Here is a 24,174-nt window from a genome sequence, read left to right as displayed (position 1 = left end):
GGACATTAGCCATCTTCCATATTTCTGGTAGGTCTCCCATTTCCAGTGACCTACTGTACACTATGGAGAGTATCAAACAAAGTGCTCCTGCACACTCTTTCAATACCCATGGTGAAATTCCGTCCGGCCTAACAGCCTTTCTCACATCCAGCTCCAATAGGTGCCTCTTGACCTCATCTCTTGTAATTTCGAACCCTTCCAAGATCGCCTGATTTGCTGCCCCCTCTCCTAGCACTGTGACCTCTCCTTGTTCTATTGTAAAGATCTCCTGGAACCCTTTGTTGAATTCTTCACACACCTCTTTGTCATTCTCTGTGTACCTGTCCTCACCCGTTCTAAGTTTCATCACCTGTTCCTTCACTGTTGTTTTCCTCCTGATGTGACTGTGTAGTAGCTTTGGTTCGGTCTTAGCTTTATTAGCTATTTCATTTTCATATCTGTTCTCAGCTTCTCTTCTCACACTAACATACTCATTCCTGGTTCTCTGGTATCTCTCTGTACTTTCTGGTGTTCTGTTATTACGGAAGTTCCTCCATGCCCTTTTGTTCAGCTCCTTTGCTTTCATACATTCCCTATTAAACCATGGATTCTTCTTTTGCTTCTCGGTTTTTTCCTGTCGGGCTGGGACAAACCTGCTTACAGTCTCCTGACACTTTTGGGTGACATAGTCCATCATGTCTTGTACGGACTTAGTTCTGAGTTCTGTGTCCCATGGTATATCCCTTAGGAATTTATTCATCTCCTCATAGTTTCCCTTTCGGTACGCCAGCCCTTTGTTTCCCAGTTCTTTTTTGGGGAGATAACTCCTAGCTCAACCAGGTACTCAAAGATGAATACACTATGATCACTCATTCCCAAGGGGGCTTCCAACTTAACTTCCCTTATATCCGACTCATTTTGGGTAAATATCAGATCAAGCAAAGCTGGTTCATCCTCTCCTCTCATTCTTGTCGGTCCCTTGACGTGTTGACTTAGAAAGTTTCTTGTTGCCACATCCAGCAGCTTAGCTCTCCATGTGTCTGGTCCTCCATGTGGGTCTCTGTTCCCCCAATCTATCTTTCCATGGTTGAAGTCTCCCATGATTAGTAGTCTGGATCCGTTCCTGCTAGCCACAGAAGCTGCTCTCTCTATTATATTGATGGTGATGTTCTTTCTATCATATGTTGTTTCTATCACCATGTTGTTTCTATTTCTGTGTGTGTGTGTGTTCTCACCTATTTGTCCTTGCGGGGTTGAGCTTTGGCTCTTTGGTCCCAGTGTGCGTGTGTGTGTGTGTGTGTGTGTGTGTGTGTGCGTGTGTGTGTGTGTGTGTGTGTGTGTGTGTGTGTGTGTGTGTGTGTGTGTGTGTGTGTGTTTGTGTGTGTGAAAAAAAACACACAGTTGTGAGTTGATTGACATAGAGTAGAGAGGAGGGGCGAAAGAGCAGAGCTCAACCCCCGCACGCACAACAACAAGGTGCTTACAATAGAGGAAGGAGCAGGTGGGGGAGGAGACTCACAGAGCAGGTGGAGGTGAGGCAGGCGGGAGGTGACGAGGTGGTGCAGGTGTGGCAGGAGGCAGAGAGCGTGGGCATCACTCACCACGGCCAGGTGGAGCTCCGTCAGGCTGGGAGGCAGCGCCGCCACCCCATCACCGCTCACAACACCCACGAACTCCTTCAGCTTACTCCTGTCAGGGATAAAGCACCCATGAGCACCTGACTCTTCACGACTCTCCACACTCTCCTACAGTGATTGTGGAGTGATTGTAACTATATATATATATATATATATATATATATATATATATATATATATATATATATATATACATATATATATACATATATATATATATACATATATATATATACACATATATATATACATATATATATATATATATATATATATATATATATATATATATATATATACATTATATATATATATATATATATATATATATATATATATATATATATATATATATATATATATATATATATATATATATATATATATATATATATATATATATATATCACCTCCTTCACTCACTGTGGTCCTGCTAACGTATGACGGTAGTTATGTGGACTAGTGTAAGTAATAGTGTAGTCACCCTTATTGTTTTTCAAGTAGAGTAAACATATTAAGTTAATATCATGTGTTTTTGCCAAGTATTATTTCAGGACTTATTTTGTTGTTATGATTGCAATAATAGTAAAGTGTTTAATTGTTTATATTTGTTGTTTAATCCTGCAACTTTCACACCACAAAGGCAAAGCAGCATAAATTTACTTTGTTTTAATTTTTTTTATTGTGCATAGGCACAAATTCCAGCTGCCAGGTATTAGCTGGTGTAGGGAAACACGTCACAATGATAATACTGGGGGTGACTGCTGGTACTGTACTTGTGGTTCACATGGTAATACTATGAGTGACTGTTATTATTGTACTCGTGGCTCACATAGTCTTGGTCACGGTTGTTATTGTACTTGTAGCTACAAAAAGTTTGATGCACCAATACCCGTGTGCCACTGTGGTCTATGGAAATTGTAGTGACAATACCCGTGCAACGAAAATTCAAAACGTAATGGTAGGGTTTCCTTTTACACTACTCTCAGTTAGGTTACGTTCGGGCAATTTAGTACATCTGTTTAATGACGTTGAGAATACTCAAGAGGATGGGTTGAAAATGTAGGGAATGTTTTTGAATGAAGAATGTAGGAAATCAGGGACCCGGTCGGCCGAGCGGACAGCACGCTGGACTTGTGATCCTGTGGTCCTGGGTTCGATCCCAGGCACCAGCGAGATACAGTGGGCAGAGTTTCTTTCACCCTATGGCCCTGTTACCTAGCAGTAAAATATGTACCTGGGAGTTAGTCAGCTGTCACGGGCTGCTTCCTGGGGGTGGAGGCCTGGTCGAGGACCGGGTCGCGGGGACACTAAAGCCCCGAAATCATCTCAAGATAACCTCAAGAAGGTAGTCAAAGATAGGGAAAGTGGTGAAAGGTATAAGGAATGGTAATAAATGTGAAGGAAAGGGAAAGTGGCAAAAGGTAGTGATGAAAACAGTGTAGAGTTACAGAGATGATGGTTGTTTGGTGTTATACAATGAGAAAGTGTAGTAGTAGTTAGTTATCGTGTTGAAAGTTGTGTAAGTAATGTCGGCCATGTTGATTACAGTTACAGTGATGATCGTCTGAAATGTAAATGGTTTAAGTGCTAAAAACTGTGTGTAGTGTAGATGTGGCCTTCATCATGCAAGCAACACTGATGATGCCAAGCCTTCATCACCCTCTGCTAGCAGCCTGCATATTCAATAGGGTAATGAGGTCAGTTATTCTGTAATTCAGCCGTTTGGATCAACTACTACTGGTACGACCTAGGCCTAAAATAATCAAAATACATTGTTGTCAGCAACTATAAATTCATTTTCCATAATAAGTACTTAAAGGCATACACCATCACCAACATGCAGTCTGTAGCAATAACAGCAAAAAAATTTAAAATTCACTTAACTGGTTCAGTAAAAATCATTAACAGCCGCATCATCAAACCTAAAATATATGAGTCAGACAGTTGCAACAATCAATACTAAAGCATTAAAAGTTCATATGATACTATGTAAAAAACTGTAAAAAACATTAGTATCTTCAGTAAAAAATTACAAATATCTGGTTATCAGTGAAATGAAACAATAATGACAACTCACGGAGGCGGTACACGACGCAAGATGTCGTCGGAAGTGGTGGTATGGTCCCGCCAGTAGTGGTGAAGCAAGAGCAGCCGTAGACACTGGTGCCTGCCCAGGCCAGCCACCAGCTCTGGCAGGCGAGGTATGTCGGCAGGGTCATCCTCTATACAAATGGAAACATTGGAGGGTTTGAGGTGTGGTAGGAGAGCTGCGTAGCTCCCTACACGGTTATTACTTATTTCTATAGTGTCATTAGTATTATTAATGGAAGGAGTCACGGCCTTAGCTGTGACGGAAGTGGCCGTGGTGTTCTCGAGGAGGTCGAGCCACTGGTACTCCTCCCTCATCCCAGACTGGCGCAGAAGGTCAACAACTTCGTAGGCCAGGGCCTCGGGCACTGGGTCCAGAGTCAGGTGCAACATCCCGGCTACATGCACTAGAACATTCTGATACTCAGCCATATCCACCTTTCTTGTTTTGATGGCCTGTGTTAACACTTCCCTGATAATACCAGGAGAGTCTTGTGTAGATGAACTTGGGACTAGTGCAGCATGTGCCAGGGGAGACACAAGTGGTGTTGGGGGCTCGTTGTGTGAGACTGGGAGGGAAAGAGACTGTAGCTGGCACGTAAGGGTCGTCACAATATGTAGAGCACTGTAGAAGTCTTGGATTCCCTTGTGGGGTGCAGAATACCGCTCCTGGAAGCCTTTCCCGGTCCAAGTAGATTTCAAGGTCAGGAATGCCGACAGAATTTCGTCGGGAGGTAAATCTACCTTTTTACAAGCTAATTTTAAATGGTGAACAATTTCCTCCTCAAGGATTAACTGGTTGCAAGAGAGGCTCTCGAGCGCTGACCGGTATATCTCCTTTAAAATAACTTGGATTCTGTCCTCTAGGTCGTCTTTAGAAATGCTGCTGTACCGTTGATGGTTGGCCAGTCTCTCCAACACCTTACTCTGCCACAGATGATGAATTTTATGATATAGCTCCGTCTGAGTGAAGGTCCCACGGGGTAACGAATCTGTCTCCCTGTCCCAAATGATCACTAACAATATCAAGTTCATCGGCAGCGATAAGTGTTCATGAAGATCTTTCAACTTCTCCACTGCCTTTACCAGTTCCTCAGTGTTTCGTTCACTCCTTGTCTGGTGCTTTATCGCCACGTGATTTCGACGCACAAATTCAAGAATTCGGTCCTTAGGTATGCCTCGTAGCTCAGCAATTGTCACTTTATATTCCCGGGGAATCGTGTTACTAAACATTTCAAGTTTTTCTGGACGTGACGTGCACATAAATGTAGTGTGGGTACAGTTCTTGAATTCGTGTAACAAACTGTTTACAAGTTTTTTCGAGTTCTCATTAATTTCATCCAGGCCATCAACTACGATTAGCAGCTTACAAAGCTTCGTCAGTCTTGGCATAAGGTTCCTAAATTGTAATGATACTTTTAGCATGAGGCGGTCCAGGAGGGCTTGGTAGGAGTCTATGGTTGGGTCCCTGCACTGTACCCATAGCACAAGGTCATAATTATTTAGGCCTCTTATTTTGCCTTTACCTCCCTTTATCCAATTCTGTATTACCATTGTCACCAGAGTGGTCTTGCCGCTGCCGGCCACACCTTCAAGCAGAAGTATTTGACTCCGTGCAGCTGAACTCTGTTGCTGGGAGACATCACTCATAGATAGAGGTTCATTTGGGTTCTGAAGAAATTTGAGGAGGTCTCGATAGTCTATAGCTTTACTTTCACCTCTACGTTTTCCTTGCTTGACTGCGACATCAACAAAAATTTTGTCTACCTCAAGGCGCAGGTCATCTGTGAAGAAAGACACTGGGTTAATATTGACAATTCTTTGGAAGATCATCTTCAGTGTCTCGCTGCACTTCTCAATCATAAGCTGCTTAAGTTCGTCACTGTAATACTTCATTATATCTTCCTTACCAAGAATTGTTTGTTGTATTTGGTCCAGATCATCCATCACCTGCTTGATCTCATTGTTTACCACAGCCTCGTCCCGCCCATACCGCTCTCCAGACGTCTTCACACACCCAACTAAATACTTTCTAAGTTTCAACATCTTTTCCGATAGCTCAGTTTTAGTTACGGCAAGTTGGCTGTGAATAACATCGTTTCTCATATCTTTTATAGCAGTGACGTAATACTCCATTTCTGTACTTTCGGAGCCCCATTTTCCGTTTTCATTTTTTAATGGGGCCACCTTCTCACAAGCTAATCTGATAATCTTGTAGAGCAGTGTTATATCAAACTTGGATCCGTCTGGATTGGTGTTAATCAACTCTTTTTCCTCATTGTAAAAACGTTTTTCTCGTTTCGAGGCTTTTATGTAGTTTGCGGTTGATGTTAGCGGCAAGTTCTCTAAGTAATCTGCCAGGTTCTTATCTTTAGGTTTGTCTGGAGTTCCCAGAAGGAATGTCTGATATAAGACACGCTGTCCACAGCTTTTAATAGCCATGATAAGTCTCAAACCATTATATATTTCAGCCATGGTTGATTGGCAATGGACTTTTATATAAAATGTAGTTGCCAGGGCTTAGGATGCTTGTATTAGATGTGATGTATTAGATAATACGACACTTGATGTTTGCTTCTGATGAATCCACTCAAAATCTTCTGATGAGTCAACTGAAACAAAAGACAAGAATTAATGAAGTGATGAAACAAATAGTAAATTAATCGCTTAACAAAATAATTGACACAAGTTGACAGTCCTGCAACAATGTAACATGGATGTAGAAAATCTTGTTTTGATATATTCATCACAATGCACTCATTCAAATATAAAATTATGGTATAAAAAGAAAACCAATATTTTGTATTATATTCAAGGTAAAACCATTCAAACAAATAAAATATATTACACAAGAAAAAAATAGAGTAATTATTTTATTTGTTACACTTAAAATAAGGATTTATGTAGGTTAGATTAGCATTTTAAAAGCAATACAATCACCTTCCGTGGTTGATTGTTCAATATAGTACTGAACTATATGTTTAACAGATATCTAACCCTGTCTGTGGAGGACAGAGGAAAATGTATGTTCTGGCTAGCATTGTAAATGTGCGGCCACGTCTGTGGTAGAAAAACAAAAATTGTTATGTATTAACAACAAAATTTATGTTTTCTGTATCATGAAACAAGATTAGGGAAACCTTTTATAACAACTTATTTACAAACTATATATTTACTCATTTACAAATTTATATATTTATTTATTTATATACAAAAAGGTTTGTGAGAGTACATAACATTGGTGTTCTTACATTCTTGCAAAGCCACTAACACACAGACTTTCAGTCAGCTCCTAACAGATAAGTTTATTAAGAGGTATATTGTAGCAAAATTTGAGTTTAACATAATAAGTACAATATAAATTATTGGGGATTATTACACTGGTAAAGATGTATATCTTAAGTACTAATATTGGGGAAGTGGGCAGTACAAGATAGTGTGGGTTTGAAACTATGAGGATAAAATTAGGTAATTTTTGGTTTTACTTTTGAATAGGGCATGGGTCGGACAATTTTTTTATTCATTAGGGAGTGAGTTTCATAGACTGGGTCCTTTTATTTGCATGGAGTGTTTGCACAGATTTAGTCTGACTGGGGATATCAAAGAGATATTTATTTCTGGTGTGGTGCTCACAGGTTCTATTACATATATCAACTAAGAGTTTCAGATTAGGATTTAACAGTTAAGATCAGGACTAACATTTACGAACAAGGTTTTGTACATGTAAATACACATGACAATCTTCGGAGCGAGTGTACGTTTAGCAAGTTTAAGGACTTAAACAGAGGGGGCAGTGTTATTGCCTGCTAAAGCCAGTAACCGAGTTCTTTCTGCATAATGGGCTTTAGAGCCTCTTCTATGATCCCACTCAAAGTCAATGGTAAGTTATCAAGAGAAGGCGGTAGCAAGCAATTGTACAAAGAATAAAGGGGATAATCAAGACTAAATAACACCTTCACCAATATATTATTCATGTCATATTACAACACACATGTACACAGTGTCTCTTTCACACAGGACACTTAATATCTCTGCAGTGTTCTTCAAATCCCAGCGAGCCCACTATCTTCAAGTATACGTCGTCCACGTTCAATGGTCATCACCGGCGAGTTCACCTTACTCAACATGGGCCAGTCCCACACTGTATTGTCACTGTCCAAATACCCTACATCTGCTCTCCAAAAACACACTGACAGGGGTCACCACTAACACCCTGGCAGAAGTCTACATGCTAGCAGCACTTCTCAGCAGACGACCACTACTATCGTCTTGTCACTCCTCTTGGCCCAATCCCAGGTACGTCGGTCCACACAATATCACTGCACAAGTACAACAGCTGTACTTGTACAGCTACAGTGCACAGTACACACTGTGTACTACCGATGGCAGCCACTTGTCCTCTCACAGGAACAAGTCAGGAGTTGAGAACTGCCCGAGGAGAACCGCTTGCTACAGTGCAATAGACTTTCCACGTCACCTCTGTGGACATAAGTCATTAGCCAGACGGAAAGTATACAGGGAGAACCTAGGATGCCAACCTTTCACCGGGAACTGTGAAATGTAATCAGATGCACAATCTAGATGGCAGTGATATCCTTACTTCACTCACCAGAGGTCGTCATCATCGACCTCACCTACTAACTGTGGTACGAACAGGAACATTGACCAGACCACACACTAGAAGGTGAAGGGACGACGACGTTTCGGTCCGTCCTGGGCCATTCTCAAGTCGATTGTGAGAATGGTCCAGGACGGACCGAAACGTCGTCGTCCCTTCACCTTTTAGTGTGTGGTCTGGTCAACAGTCTTCAGCCACGTTATTGTGACTCATCGCCTGCACACGAACAGGAACCATTCACAGATGGCGTTGAACTTGCCACACCTCTGTCAACAGATGGCATTGTCTGCGTCTAATGCCTTGGAGTGAGTGCAGGTTCATAGATGGCGTCGATATCACCACACCTTACTCCATAGAAAACGTTGATGTCGTCACAGGCTGTGTGTTGCCTGAAGACAGAGTATGTTATAGTTCTGTTAGTAGCATTTTGCTGGGTGATGGTGAGGTTGAGGTAATTTGCAGTGGTTGAACCCCATGCACATATAACATATGTTAGATAGGGATAGATTAGTGCATAGTATAATGAGAAGAGAGCAGAGTTTGGAACATAATATCTGATTTTAGAAAGTTTGCCGACAGTTTATGAGACTTTTGGCTATGTGTTGTATGCGGGTGCTGAAGTTTGGTCTCTTGTCAATGTATATCATATTATTTATTATGTGTATTATATTATATAATTATATATTTACCCAACTTTATCTTTGAAACTGTTCTCCAAACAACAATGCATTATCAGTTTTACTTAACTTACCTAACCTAACTTAGAAACTAACATAACCTGATGTTACCTACCAAACAAAACTTACATAACCTAACTTGCCTAACTTACCTAACCTTACTTACAAACTTACATGGTTCCTAACATAAGCTATGTTCGTCATTCTATGTTTTATATACATTTGTTAAATTTTCAAAAGATATTGGTTTTAAAAAGGTGTTTATGCATTTTGTACATTTTCAGAACATTTTGTAAGATAGTTATTAAGTACTTTTGCATTTTTGCTAAAGTTTGTCAAGTCTCTCACATTTTTATAAGTAGTGGATGTAAAGATTATTTAGTACACATCCGTTCTCTAAACACTGGCTCTTTCTATTTTTTGATATGGTTCTTTTTGTCCCTTACTTAACCTTTTTCAGATCTTTATGTGTTTTTTGTGTTGGGTATAATTTGTGAGGAATATTATACCTCACAAATTTGTGAGGTATATTATTGTGAGGTTACCTTACCTTGAGGTTACCTTGAGGTTACCTTGAGGTGCTTCCGGGTCTTAGCGTCCCCGCGGCCCGGTCGTCGACCAGGCCTCCTGGTTGCCGGACTGATCAACCAGGCTGTTGGACGCGGCTGCTCGCAGCCTGACGTATGAGTCACAGCCTGGCTGATCAGGTATCCTTTGGAGGTGCTTATCCAGTTCTCTCTTGAACACTGTGAGGGGTCGGCCAGTTATGCCCCTTATGTGTAGTGGAAGCGTGTTGAACAGTCTCGGGCCTCTGATGTTGATAGTTCTCTCTCAGAGTACCTGTTGCACCTCTGCTCTTCAACGGGGGTATTCTGCACATCCTGCCATGTCTTCTGGTCTCATGTGATGTTATTTCTGTGTGCAGGTTTGGGACCAGCCCCTCTAATATTTTCCACGTGTAAATTATTATGTACCTCTCCCGCCTGCGCTCAAGGGAGTACAGTTTTAGGCTCTTTAGTCGGTCCCAGTAATTTAGATGTTTTACCGAGTGGATTCTAGCAGTAAAGGATCTCTGCACGCTCTCCAGGTCAGCAATTTCTCCAGCTTTGAAAGGGGCTGTCATTGTGCAGCAGTACTCCACTCTAGAGAGCACAAGCGTTTTGAAAAGTATCATCATCGGTATAGCATCTCTAGTGTGAAAAGTTCTTGTTATCCAACCTGTCATTTTTCTTGCAGTAGTGACGGCTACTTTATTGTGTTCTTTAAAGGTAAGGTCTTCCGACATGAGTACACCCAGATCCTTTACATTGACTTTTCGTTCTATGTTATGATTTGCCTGAGTTTTGTACGTGGTGTCCGTTTTTATATTTTCATTTTTTCCATAGCGCATGAGCTGGAACTTATCTTCGTTAAACACCATATTATTTTCTGTAGCCCATAGAAAGACCTGATCTACATCTGACTGGAGGTTTGTCGTGTCCTCTATGTTGCCTACTCTCATGAAGATCCTAGTGTCATCTGCAAAGGATGATACAGTGCTATAGGTTGTGTTCTTGTCTATGTCCGATATGAGGATGAGAAAAAGTACTGGAGCAAGCACAGTACCCTGGGGGACTGAGCTCTTCATGGTTGATGGGCTGGATTTTATTTTGTTGACTATTACACATTGGGTTCTGTTAGTCAGGAAATTGTAGATCCATCTGCCTATTTTTCCGGTAATTCCTTTTGAACGCATTTTATGTGCAATAACGCCATGGTCACATTTATCAAAAACTTTTGCGAAATCTGTGTAAATTACATCAGCTGTTTGTTTGTCTTCCATAGCATCTAATGCCATATCATAGTGGTCCAGCAACTGCGACAGGCAAGAGCGCCCTGTTATATTATCTGTGAGGTATACCTATCTTTTTGATCTCTGTGTATTTATTGTGGTAGATACAATTTGCACTTATTCTGTTATTCTTAAACCTAACTTTTCACATGTAGTTTATTTTGTTTTGTTATGTTTGTTAATATTTTTTTCTGATGTAGTTTATTTTTGTTTATTTTTTCAGTGAATTTATTCATTTTCTTCTCTTTGTATATTACTTTTGGTGTTTAATGAAATATTTACTCAGATCTCTCTGAAATACTTACACTCTCTTAGCCTTCCATTCCGTTCTTACTTTCCTTCCTTCCCTTTTCTTCTTTCTTCTTTACATCTCTAAACCTTCCTTTCCTCTCTTAATCTAATATTCTCTTGTGCGCCTAACCTATATGCAAAAGAGGTTAGGTGAATGTGTGCTTGAATAAGATAATATAAGGAAGACAATACAGTGGAGGATATGATATTTGAAGATAGGAACAGTTACACTAATGTATATGGTATTGAGATAAAGTAAAAGAAAATACAAGGTTAGGAGGAGGTAGGTTAAGGTATGAGTCAAATAGACGAATGAGCGTTTTGCATGTATGATTTATCATACATGTTTGTATGTATGTATAAGTATTTATGAGAGATGTATAAGTTTGTATATGTTCTGATAGTGGGAGGAAATCATTATTGAGTTGGTAGATTATGTTAGGTTGGTTTTGTTAGTTTAAGATATTACAGTTGCATGTGTATTTGTGTAAGGTTGTGAAATTAGGATTTGTGTTAGGTAAGATGGGTTAAGATATTTGCATGTAAGTTTGTGAAATGAGTGTATGTATTTTGTATACATGAATTTCTATGAGTATTTTTGGGGAGTGCATATGCAAAATGGGTATGTTTCTGAGAGTCATGTTTGTTTATTACATGTTGTGTTTTGTGTAAGATTGTGTTAATATATGAAATGTAATTGAGTGTGATTATGAAAATGTGTATTTGTAAGTTTGCTCGTGAAGGATAGAGTAATGAGTATTTGTGTAAGTGTTTGTGAAATGTATATGTGGAAGTTTGTGAACGTAATTGTACATGTTTGTGTTAGTTTGTACATGTTTCATATATAATCAAGCGTATGTGTATAAATTTGTGAGAATTTGTATATACAAGAGGGATTATGAAAGCTTAGAAAGTGTGTATGCACAAGTAAAATTATAAAATGAGTTGTGTGAGTTTGTATAAGTTTGGGTTGTATATAAATGTAACTGCATATGTTTTTTAAAGTGTTTAAGTTTGTATGTGTAAGTTCGTGTTTATGAACATAACTGTATGTGTTTCTGTAAGTTTGTTTAAGTTTGTGAATGTAATTGTATGTGTAGGTGAGATTTTGATATAGGTATTTTGTGTAAGAGTGTATATGTTTGCATGTGATTTGTGTTAGTACATGAGTTTAAGAATGTATGTATTTGTATAAGTTTGAATAAGCTTGTGCATGTATGTATGTACGAGTTAGATTGTGAAATGGTTATTTGTAAGTGTGTTTGGGTATTTGTAAGTGTGTTTTGTTCAAGTTTGTATGTGTTTGTATACGGGTGTTTGCATGTTACATGGGTATTTTATGTGAGAATGTATGTTGTGTAAGTTAGATAATGTAAGGTTATGTAAGTTATGTTAGCTTAGGTTAAGACTTGTGTAAGTTTGTAAGCTCGGTTAGGTAAGTTAGGTAAAACTGATAATTCATTGCTGTTCGGGGAACAGTTTCAAAGGTAAAGTTGGGTAAATATATAATTCTTGCTTAAGAGAAGATGTGGAAGATGATGCTAAGCAGTTTTGCCTTTTAATTTGTGTTGGTAAGTTAGATGAAATAGTAATGTTACATAAGATATGTTACAAAAAGAGATGTATTTGAGAGTGAGTTAACAGAGATGTAAAAAAATAGAACTTCAACAAAATCTTGTAGATCTGAGGCAAAGTGAAATTGACACAAAGTTTACTTTATAGATGGTCTCCTTCATGAGGCAAATGCAGTGTTTGCAGCCCTAACAGAAACCCACACAAAGGACTACCATGATGGTGAAATATGGATCTCAGAGTACAATCTTTTCAGATGTGATAGGAAACACCGGTTTCAGGGTGGGGTCAGCCTATACATCAAAGACACACTCATCTGTACTTAGCTGCTAAACACCTCAAATGATATTGGGGAAGTGCTGATAATCAAAATAGAGATTCTAAATGTAGTTATTGTCCTTGTATATAAGTCACCGGAGGCAAATCCTCAGCAGTTTAAAGACCAACTACTGAAAATAGAACACTGCTTGGAAAACCTCACAAATCCAGCCAAGAACATCATCCTGCTTGGGGACTTCAACCTACGGCACCTGAAATGGAAGCACCTGGCTAATACAGTAATATCAGAAAGAATACCAGGAAGTAGCCTAAATGAACAGGCACATGCAAATGACCTGCTACGGATGTGCGACAGGTTTGCCTTAAACCAGCAAATAGTAGAACCAACTAGGAAGGAGAACACGCTGGACCTCATTTTCACTAATAATGATGAATTGATCAGGAACATAATGATTACAAATACCTGTTACTCAGATCACAACTTAATTGAAGTTATGACAACCATGGGGAGTAGACCTTCAAAACCAGTCCAGATTCCCGGTGGAGGAGATTTCAGCAAATTCAACTTCAATAATAAACAGATAAACTGGGAGCAAATAAACCAGGACTTCACAGAAATAAACTGGGAAGAACAGCTAGAAAATGCAAACCTGAACCAGTGCCTGGAAAAAATAAGCTCAGTAGCACTAGAAATATGCTCAAACCGCATACCTCTAAGAAACAAGAGGAAGAGATGCAGATTGGAACGGGAACGTCGTTCCCTATATAGGCGAAGAAAACGAATCGCGGAACAACTTGAGAGTCGCACCTTATCTCAAGAACGACGAAGAAGGTTAGGTAGAGAAATAGAAACAATTGAACTCAAGCTACAAGAATCATACAAAACCCAGGAGAGGCAAAGAGAGCAAAAGGCCATCAGTGAAATAGAGAGAAATCCGAAATATTTTTTCTCCTATGCAAAATCAAGATAAAAAACCACATCTAGTATCGGGCCCCTGCGAAAGGGAGATGGAACTTTCACAGATGACAACAAAGAAATGAGCGAGCTACTGAGGAAGCAGTACGACTCTGTTTTCAGTGAGCCATTAAACGCACTAAAGATTGATAACCCAAATGAATTTTTCATGGATATGATACCAACATCAAATCATATATCAGACGTCGCCCTATCCCCACTAGATTTTGAAGAAGCCATAAACAGTATGCCTATGCACTCTGCACCAGGCCCGGATTCTTGGAACTCCATATTCATCAAGAACTGTAAAAAACCACTATCGCAGGCCCTCCACATTCTGTGGAGACAAAGCCGAGATACTGGCGTTACTCCTGATATACTAAAAACAGCAGAGATAGCACCACTTCATAAAGGAGGAAATAAGGCAGAGGCAAAAAATTACAGACCGATAGCACTAACATCGCACATTATAAAAAATTTTGAGAGAGTGCTAAGAGGTAAGATCACAAAATACATGGAATCGCAGCATCTCCATAACCCCGGACAACATGGTTTCAGAACAGGGCGCTCTTGCCTGTCGCAGTTGCTGGACCACTATGATATGGCATTAGATGCTATGGAAGACAAACAAACAGCTGATGTAATTTACACAGATTTCGCAAAAGTTTTTGATAAATGTGATCATGGCGTTATTGCACATAAAATGCGTTCAAAAGGAATTACCGGAAAAATAGGCAGATGGATCTACAATTTCCTGACTAACAGAACCCAATGTGTAATAGTCAACAAAATAAAATCCAGCCCATCAACCATGAAGAGCTCAGTCCCCCAGGGTACTGTGCTTGCTCCAGTACTTTTTCTCATCCTCATATCGGACATAGACAAGAACACAACCTATAGCACTGTATCATCCTTTGCAGATGACACTAGGATCTTCATGAGAGTAGGCAACATAGAGGACACGACAAACCTCCAGTCAGATGTAGATCAGGTCTTTCTATGGGCTACAGAAAATAATATGGTGTTTAACGAAGATAAGTTCCAGCTCATGCGCTATGGAAAAAATGAAAATATAAAAACGGACACCACGTACAAAACTCAGGCAAATCATAACATAGAACGAAAAGTCAATGTAAAGGATCTGGGTGTACTCATGTCGGAAGACCTTACCTTTAAAGAACACAATAAAGTAGCCGTCACAACTGCAAGAAAAATGACAGGTTGGATAACAAGAACTTTTCACACTAGAGATGCTATACCGATGATGATACTTTTCAAAACGCTTGTGCTCTCTAGAGTGGAGTACTGCTGCACAATGACAGCCCCTTTCAAAGCTGGAGAAATTGCTGACCTGGAGAGCGTGCAGAGATCCTTTACTGCTAGAATACACTCGGTAAAACATCTAAATTACTGGGACCGACTAAAGAGCCTAAATCTGTACTCCCTTGAGCGCAGGCGGGAGAGATACATAATAATTTACACGTGGAAAATATTAGAGGGGCTGGTCCCAAACCTGCACACAGAAATAACATCACATGAGACCAGAAGACATAGCAGGATGTGCAGAATACCCCTGTTGAAGAGCAGAGGTGCAACAGGTACTCTGAGAGAGAACTCTATCAACATCAGAGGCCCGAGACTGTTCAACACGCTTCCACTACACATAAGGGGCATAACTGGCCGACCCTTCACAGTGTTCAAGAGAGAACTGGATAAGCACCTCCAAAGGATACCTGATCAACCAGGCTGTGACTCATACGTCAGGCTGCGAGCAGCCGCGTCCAACAGCCTGGTTGATCAGTCCAGCAACCAGGAGGCCTGGTCGACGACCGGGCCGCGGGGACGCTAAGCCCCGGAAGCACCTCAAGGTAAGGTGACACCCTTGCATCCATGGATGATAATTCCATCTATCATCATACTATCATGCAAGAGGAGCCACACATCTATGGATCATCCAATAAAATCAGCAGACTTCTAGATGTTACTACTGCTCGGCTTAGACTCGGTTACAAGTATCTCTGGGAATTCTCATTATCTGCCGATGTAGACCTGACCAAATGTAAACTGTGTCAACAAAATTATTCGCACACCCTCCGTCAATATGTGATGGAGTGCGAAAAGATACGTGAATTTAGAGACAATTCTATAACCAATGTTGTAAAGATGTAAGATGTGTAAATATTTAATTCAAAATGATCTGCTACCAGGAATTTTAGCCAAATATCCCGAGCTTGCTAACTGTAGGTAGTAACTAAGTGATTGTCCACTGACTAACGGCCCACTGGATGGGGGGCGGTGTGCAAGACAAACATATCAATTGTGACACTAGCTCTCCACATAAGTCAGTTGCTTAATTTAGAAACTGCACTTGTGGTCGATCTCGAACCCATTGATGATGAGAAGACGTATATTGAATTTTGTAAATAACTCATCAAGATTGTAACTTGCTTAGCAATATGAATTGTGGGGTTCAGTCCCTGAGCCCATTATGTGCCTCTGTAACCCTTTCCACTACCGCCCACAAGATGGGTATGGGGTGCATAATAAATGAACTAAACTCACTGTAAAAGGCATGACATATTAAATGCTGTATAAATGTTTTGACTTAGTGTCTTGTATTAAGTTTTAACAGAACATAAGAAAGATGTACTATTTCATACATAATGTCTTTGTAAGTTTCATACTACATAAAAGTTAGTTAGTTTACTAATTGCATGAAGAGTAAGTTTGATAGTACATAAAGTCTTGCACGAAAGGTTAGAGATGTAATATGTTATGGTTGTACATGTTTAGTTTAATATAATACATAAATTAGTTTGTTACAACATAAAGTTTGTCTTAGTTATTTATTGTTACTCCATACACCAGTAATGCAAGTTTAAATATGTTATAAAAACGATTTACTTAGTATGTGCTCTCTTAATTAAAATGCCTTATCAAGATCTTGTTAAACATGTAAAAAGTAACCTAGTATAGTTCTGATACGACTTAAAACAGTAATGTTATATAAAATATGAAAAGATACCATTGACTACTTATTTATTGAATGAAGAACATTATTAATTAAGATGTGTTATGAAAAGATTGTCTTAAGATGTTAGAAGTTATGTCATAGCTTCCTAGAAAGAATCCTTTGTTGCATGAAGGCGTCTCGAAGAGCACCATTGTTACATAAAGATGTCTCAGAGCGATTCCTCTGATGTAAACAGATGTCTAAAAGAGCATCCTTGATGTCTTGGAGAGTATACTTCCATACACGAAGATGTCTTGGAAAGCTTCCTTTGATACACTAGGAGTAATTTTAGTTTAGAAAGTTAAGAAGAAAGTTACCCTCGACGATTTTTCTTTTGAATGAAGAGTGATTTTAGATTAGAAACGTTATAAATAGTTGCCAATGAGTAATGTTCCATTGCCGGGAGCATAACCTTAGTTAAGAAATGTTGCGAAGGAGACTCCCTTGACTATTTATCGCTGCGTGAAATGAATCCTTACCTTGAACCGGTATGATAAACATTGTCTTAATAAATATGTTACTGCATAGTCTTTGCTTAACTTTGAGAAGAAATAGTAAGCTGATAAAGAGAAACGTATCAATTTGGTTTTGTAAGCAAGTAGATAAATAAGTAAATAAAAGTAAATAAATATTTTGTAAATAAGTTATGTTATGAAAGGTTTCCCTAACCTTGTTTGATGATACAGACAACAGATATGTGGTTGTAAATACATAACAATGAACTAGTTACTGTACAAAGATTTAACAGAAACAATTGTACTAGAAAAGAAATACTGTATAGATAATATGTAAACAACATATAGAATATGTGAAGAACATAGAGAACATGCAACATGTGAGGGGAACAAAGAGTAAACAAAGAAAATATAAAATATGTGGAATACATATAAAAACATGCAAAGAACGGGGGGGGGGGTAGAAGGGAGGTGTAAGGGGAGGGGAAGCAGGGAGGGGTGAGGGGGGGGTAGCAAGGAGGGGTGAGGGGTGGGGTAGCAAGGAGGGGTGAGGGGGGGTAGCAAGGAGGGGTGAGGGGTGGGGTAGCAAGGAGGGGGGGGTAGCAGGGAGGGGTGAGGGATGGGGTAGCAAGGAGGGGTGAGGGGTGGGGTAGCAAGGAGGGGTGAGGGGTGGGGTAGCAGGAAGGGGTAAAAGGTGGGGTAGCAAGGAGGGGTGGGGTAGCAGGGAGGGGTGAGGGGTGGGGTAGCAAGGAGGGGTGAGGGGGGGTAGCAAGGAGGGGTGAGGGCTGGGGTAGCAAGGAGGGGGGGTTAGCAGGGAGGGGTGAGGGATGGGGTAGCAGGGAGGGGTGAGGGGTGGGGTAGCAAGGAGGGGTGAGGGGTGGGGTAGCAGGGAGGGGTGAGGGGTGGGGTAGCATGTAGGGGTGAGGGATAGGGAAGAAAGGAGGGGGGGTAGCAGGGAGGGGTAAGAGATGGGGTAGCAGGGAGGGGTGAGGGGTAGGGTAGCAGGTAGGGGTGAGGGATAGGGAAGCAAGGAGGGGGGGTAGCAGGGAGGGGTGAGAGATGGGGTAGCAGGGAGGGGTGAGGGGTGGGGTAGCAGGTAGGGGTGAGGGATAGGGTAGCAAGGAGGGGGGGTAGCAGGGAGGGGTGAGAGATGGGGTAGCAGGGAGGGGTGAGGGGTGGGGTAGCAGGTAGGGGTGAGGGATAGGGAAGCAAGGAGGGGGGTAGCAGGGAGGGGTGAGAGATGGGGTAGCAGGGAGGGGTGAGGGGTGGGGTAGCAGGTAGGGGTGAGGGATAGGGTAGCAAGGAGGGGGGGTAGCAGGGAGGGGTGAGAGATGGGGTAGCAGGGAGGGGTGAGGGGTGGGGTAGCAGGTAGGGGTGAGGGATAGGGTAGCAAGGAGGGGGGGTAGCAGGGAGGGGTGAGAGATGGGGTAGCAGGGAGGGGTGAGGGGTGGGGTAGCAGGTAGGGGTGAGGGATAGGGAAGCAAGGAGGGGGGGTAGCAGGGAGGGGTGAGAGATGGGGTAGCAGGGAGGGGTGAGGGGTGGGGTAGCAGGTAGGGGTGAGGGATAGGGAAGCAAGGAGGGGGGGTAGCAGGGAGGGGTGAGGGGTGGGGTAGCAGGGGGGGGTGAGGGGTGGGGTAGTAGGGAGGGGTGAGGGGTGGGGTAGTAGGGAGGGGTGAGGGGTGGGGTAGCAGGGAGGGGTGAGGGGTGGGGTAGTAGGGAGGGGTGAGGGGTGGGGTAGTAGGGAGGGGTAAGGTGTGGGGTAGCAGGGGGGGTGAGGGGTGGGGTAGTAGGGAGGGGTAAGGTGTGGGGTAGCAGGGGGGGTGAGGGGGGGGTAGTAGGGAGGGGTAAGGGGTGGGGTAGCAGGGGGGGGTGAGGGGTGGGGTAGTAGGGAGGGGTGAGGGGTGGGGTAGCAGGGAGGGGTGAGGGGTGGGGTAGTAGGGAGGGGTGAGGGGTGGGGTAGTAGGGAGGGGTGAGGGGTGGGGTAGCAGGGGGGGTGAGGGGTGGGGTAGTAGGGAGGGGTAAGGTGTGGGGTAGCAGGGCGGGGTGAGGGGTGGGGTAGTAGGGAGGGGTGGGGTAGCAGGGGGGGGTGAGGGGTGGGGTAGTAGTGTAACAAACTAGGCTGTTGTAAGAATTATTCCAGAAGGTTCCAGAAGTTCGAGTAGGGACCTGACCTCTCAACAACGCCCAGTCCCCTGGGAATTAGCAGGTCTGAGTCACAAATGGCGGGCATCTTTGTTCATAGCTGCGTATAATGAATCATCCTATAGTATTCAGTAATTTAGAGAAAATTAGCCTTTATTCATTTTGCATTAAAATTGTATTGTATAATAGTACTGGATACAATATCAAGAGTATTCTAATTATTGAGTTTAAGTCACCATCAGTGACGTCACGAATCAGATCTAACTTTTAAGGCGGAGTGACCGGCGGTCATAGGTCAGCAGGGTTGACATGTCTAGTATTTCTCAAAGTTCAATTAACCATTTTGGGGATCGGGAACAGCTTTGCCGTTAGATGTTTGTGTAATCTAATTAAAGTAAAATAATTCAACCAGTCTGGATCAATTCAGTATAAACAGAGGATAATTGTTATAACCTAACCTTGCTAAAGTAACTGGGTAAGCGATGCGGAACAATACAATGTTCTAGTCTGGGCTGGGCGAGATCAGACGAGGACAGATCAGTGTGGTCACGGAAGCAGCTGGGAGAGGTCAAACATCTTACCTCTCCCCGAGACCAGCCCAACATCTTAGCTGGAAAACATAGAGGTATAGTTGCTATGGTTATGTATAGAAATAGTCTCATTTGCCACTCAGGTCAAGTAGGGAGTGTTAAAGTGATAGGGAGTGAACATTTTTAGATTTTGTTTTAGTTTTCTTTTAATAAATTAAATTTGTTGTTAATTTGCATTTTATTGTTTCCATTTGGTTATGTGTATACTTGTCCTGGTCACGTGGTCCACACGAGGCAGAGTTGGATTGGGCGCCGATTCTAACATCGAATCATTCCCGTGTAATTAATTCCACACTCAAGTTTCCGAGGTTATAAACTACTAGTGGGGATCAAGCCCCAAGGTTGATTAATTAGCGTGATCGATCCAGACCTCGATCATTGCTCTGTGTTACTGGTCTGGTGGTGGCAGCAGAGGTGACTCTAGGGTTTTGCTCAGAGCTTAGGTCACGTCATACTGGGTGTAGAATCCTAAGTCGGTCAATCGTCTTAGGACCACGTGGCGTGGAGTTGGCTTTGGTAAAAGTTTTGGAGTCCCTTGGTAGAGAATAAAAAGTAAGAATACGGGTAGAGGGAGAAGAAGGTAGAGAAGTAAAGAGAGGGGGACCCGAACCCTTGTTACAATGGTGCACAGCGGTGGTTTCAACAATTTTGTTTGAAATTGTTGAAAGGCTCACGCGTCTAGCCGTTCGAACACGTGCGCGGATGCTAAGGAGACAGCCGCGGGCCAGGATTAGCAGTGCGCCCCACAACAGTGCGTTTGAGTGGGGATTGGCGAATCTTGGGTCATGCGGGCTGATATGATTAAGGTTTAGTTAGTAAGATTAGGTTGTTAAAATAGATTTATTGAAAAGGAGACCGATCCGAGTTGATTGGACTGGGTACCATACTCGACCCATTGCAATTAATTCAGAGGTGTTGGGAGCCGCCATACTCTCAACAGCAGTTCCTTGAGGGCTGTCGGGGGCGGATATATCTGTGGGACGCCAGTAGATAGTCCGAGGGCGTTATTAGACGACCCAAAACGCTAGGAAAAACGTAATCCGTGAAGGGCGTTGCGGCCTCCGAGGGATGGACTAGTAACCTACCTAGCAGCGATTCAACAACTAAGTGATCGCACACTTAGTGGAGGTTGAGTCGTCCCTAGTCATAATTGTTGCTGAAAGCTGCGTGTCGCTCTGTTGGAACCTAGAGGGTGTGGCCCCTAGGCTAGGTGTGGTACGGCGAGCCGGTAGGAACAATTATATGATTAAGTCGAGTGCATTTTTGAATTAAGTATACTTAAATTTATAAAGTAATTTCCGTTTATTTGCGTTGTTCTAGATTTTTTTTCCCTAAATTCAATCCCCGGTTAAAAATTTTTCCCAAGTGTTTAGCATTTTCTTGCATATTAGGCTAAGTGCGTACGTTAAGTTTTGTTATTCCCTGTTGTATTAGTCTAAGTCAGAGGTGTTGGTTCTGGAGCGTAGTTAACCCTCTGGACTTAGGGCTATATGTTGGTCACGATAGATAAGTGAAGGAGTTTAAGGGATAGTAAGTTGCGTGTAAATGTTATTTGTCCGTGGAATATTTCTAAGTATTTTGGGATAAGTTTTCGGCTAAGTCAATGTCGGAAAGTCGTTAACTGTAATTAATTTGTATTTGTGGGTCACGTGTATGTTCTGGGCGTCATTAGGATTCCCCAGTCGATGCGGATGATATTTTCTAGTTTTTACCAGTAAGACGGTAGAATTGTGTTTGTAGACTTAGAATTCTGTTTTCAGTAGAAACGTAGGTGAAAAATTTTCTAAGTCCAGCTTGGGCTAGAATCTGATTTTTTGGCGAAAATTCGAATTTACATGTTTTGTGTATATCCTGGGGTCAGTATTACTCTCTAGTGCGCGCAAGGGACGTAATTCTGTCCGTAGGCATTAAACAGTGATAATTACATTTTTGCCGAATTTAGTTATTTTTCGAGAAAATCGTGTTGTAATTTTGTCAGAGTCCATTTGAGGTGAAAATCTCGGATTTTGACGAAAATTCGAATTAATGAGTGTTGAAACCGCCCGAAGTGCCAGTATTGTTCTGCATACAACGTCAGTAGTAAATAATAACGTATTTATATCCGGGAACGAGAAACCCAAATTTTTGTGAATTAAAGGAGTTTTGTGATATTTGGGGTGATAGAATATTTTTTCCCTCGGAGTCAGAAAAATTGGCAGAGTCCAGCAATTGAGTAAAAACCCAGTTTTTGATAAAAATTCAATTTTTGGTAAGCATATATAGGTCCTGGGTGTCTATATTAATCGCTAGAGCGGTTTATTAACGTAAAACTAGTTATTTTCCTTCAGAACAAAAATTTTTATTTTTCAGCGTTTAAGCGAAAAAGCGCGGGACTTAGTTTTTTTTTCAGCGCGGCTGGTCCCGCTCCATCAGTCATCAGTTTTTTTTTTTTTTTTTTTTTTTTTTATTATTTTCTACCACAGACGTGGCCACACATTTACAATGCTAACCAGCATATATACATTTTCTTCTGTCCTCCATGGACAGGGTTAGAGAAGTGTTAAACATACAGTTCAAGGGTTTATTGAACACTCAACCACAGAAGGTGATTCGGTGCTTTTAAAATGCTAAGCTAACCTACATACGTAAATACAAAGATACACAGATTTACGTACGCCCTACATAAAGTATTAGATGTGTCTTTTACATAGTGTCATTAATGTACATTCACAAAGGTGAAATGTAATTCTGATCAGCTTCCATATTTGCTTTATACCCATACATATACATACACACACACACATACACATACATATATACACACATACATGCATTCACATACATTTGTCTCATTTACCCTGTCAGGGTGAGGTAGCTGATAAAGAAACTAGTGTGCAATTAAGCACTTAATCACTGAAGGTGATGAAGGTGCTTTTACAAGCTCAGGTTATATAGTTACATCACATACATACATTGTATGATTGATACATTACATGGTCAATTTTGGATACAAGTCCAATATATCATCAAGTGTTCCAGTACTCATATAGTAACTACAGAGTTCAGCATACCTTAGCCCAGGAGGGCGAAAGTCAGTCAGTATGGGACATTCTACAATATAATGTTCAAGAGAGTGCATGTTTTCTCTTTCACAAAGTTGACACATTGTGTACTCGACATTTGGGTTTTGAGAAAGCTGCCAGATACGTCTATATCCCAGGCGTATTCTGGCCACTATAACATCACATTGCCGGGTTCTTGTTCTATTAGTCCCATATGTGAATGTCTCCTCACGATATCTATCATAATATTTAATGCTACAACTTTCAGGTCTTTGAGAATTTGTTAGGTCGGTGAGATTTTCATTAGATATTTATTTAAGTATTCTCTTTGTCACTGCTAATGAAACACCCATATCAATTTCTACCACTGGTTTTCTGCAAGCTGACTTAGCAAGCATATCAACAGTGTCATGCCTTGAGATGCCAACATGTGATGGTATCCATAGGAATTTAATCTCAAATCTGTTTTCTTTGGCAGCTAAAACATTCATTCGAATATCACTTACTATTTTCTGGGTGTCACTACTATGTGCGTTCAATGCCAGGAGTGCACTCTGCGAGTCACAGTATATAAGTCCACTGCCTTTGTCTTTTAAAAATTCAGTGGCAAGGTATATGCCTGCAAGTTCGGTTTGAGTTGTACTTGCCCAGTCATTGACGCGCTTCATTGCTGTATGTACGAGAGAAGATTGTTCAAATATGTTACATGCACATCCGGTACATCGTCCACCTTCTTCTACAGAGCCGTCGGTATAGCACTGATAAACATCGTTACCCATACTCTGAGTACTTTCAGTGATGCTTTTCAGTGTTAACTGTTTTAACAATGTAGTGTGCACACTATCTTTCTTGGGCGCATTTACAAAATCAACTGATAGATCCCAGTTATCCCATGGAGTAATTGGCTGATTAATCATTAGTCGAGTTGGGTACATATTTAATATTTTGATGGAGTTGGCTACCTTGTAGAACCAATATACATAATCAGATTTCGTTCTTCTTC

General features: G+C 41.3%; 1 protein-coding gene across 1 annotated transcript in view; it reads right to left on the bottom strand.

Annotated features, from left to right (window-relative positions):
* LOC123758038 (uncharacterized) overlaps positions 1-24,174 on the bottom strand; it is a 150,831-nt gene that overhangs the window by 53,093 nt on the left and 73,564 nt on the right. The window contains exons 2-3 of the mRNA XM_045742222.2: positions 3,697-6,319; positions 1,499-1,668 (exon numbers count right to left, since the gene is read on the bottom strand). Coding sequence (XP_045598178.1) covers positions 1,499-1,668; positions 3,697-6,182 — 2,656 coding nt within the window. The 5' untranslated portion in view covers positions 6,183-6,319. The remainder of the gene's footprint in view (positions 1-1,498; positions 1,669-3,696; positions 6,320-24,174) is intronic.

The sequence above is a fragment of the Procambarus clarkii genome, chromosome 40, assembly GCF_040958095.1.
Source record: "Procambarus clarkii isolate CNS0578487 chromosome 40, FALCON_Pclarkii_2.0, whole genome shotgun sequence".
NCBI lineage: Eukaryota > Metazoa > Arthropoda > Malacostraca > Decapoda > Cambaridae > Procambarus > Procambarus clarkii.
The sequence above is the reverse complement of the archived record's forward strand: the minus strand, read 5'-3'. Positions and strand labels throughout refer to the sequence as shown.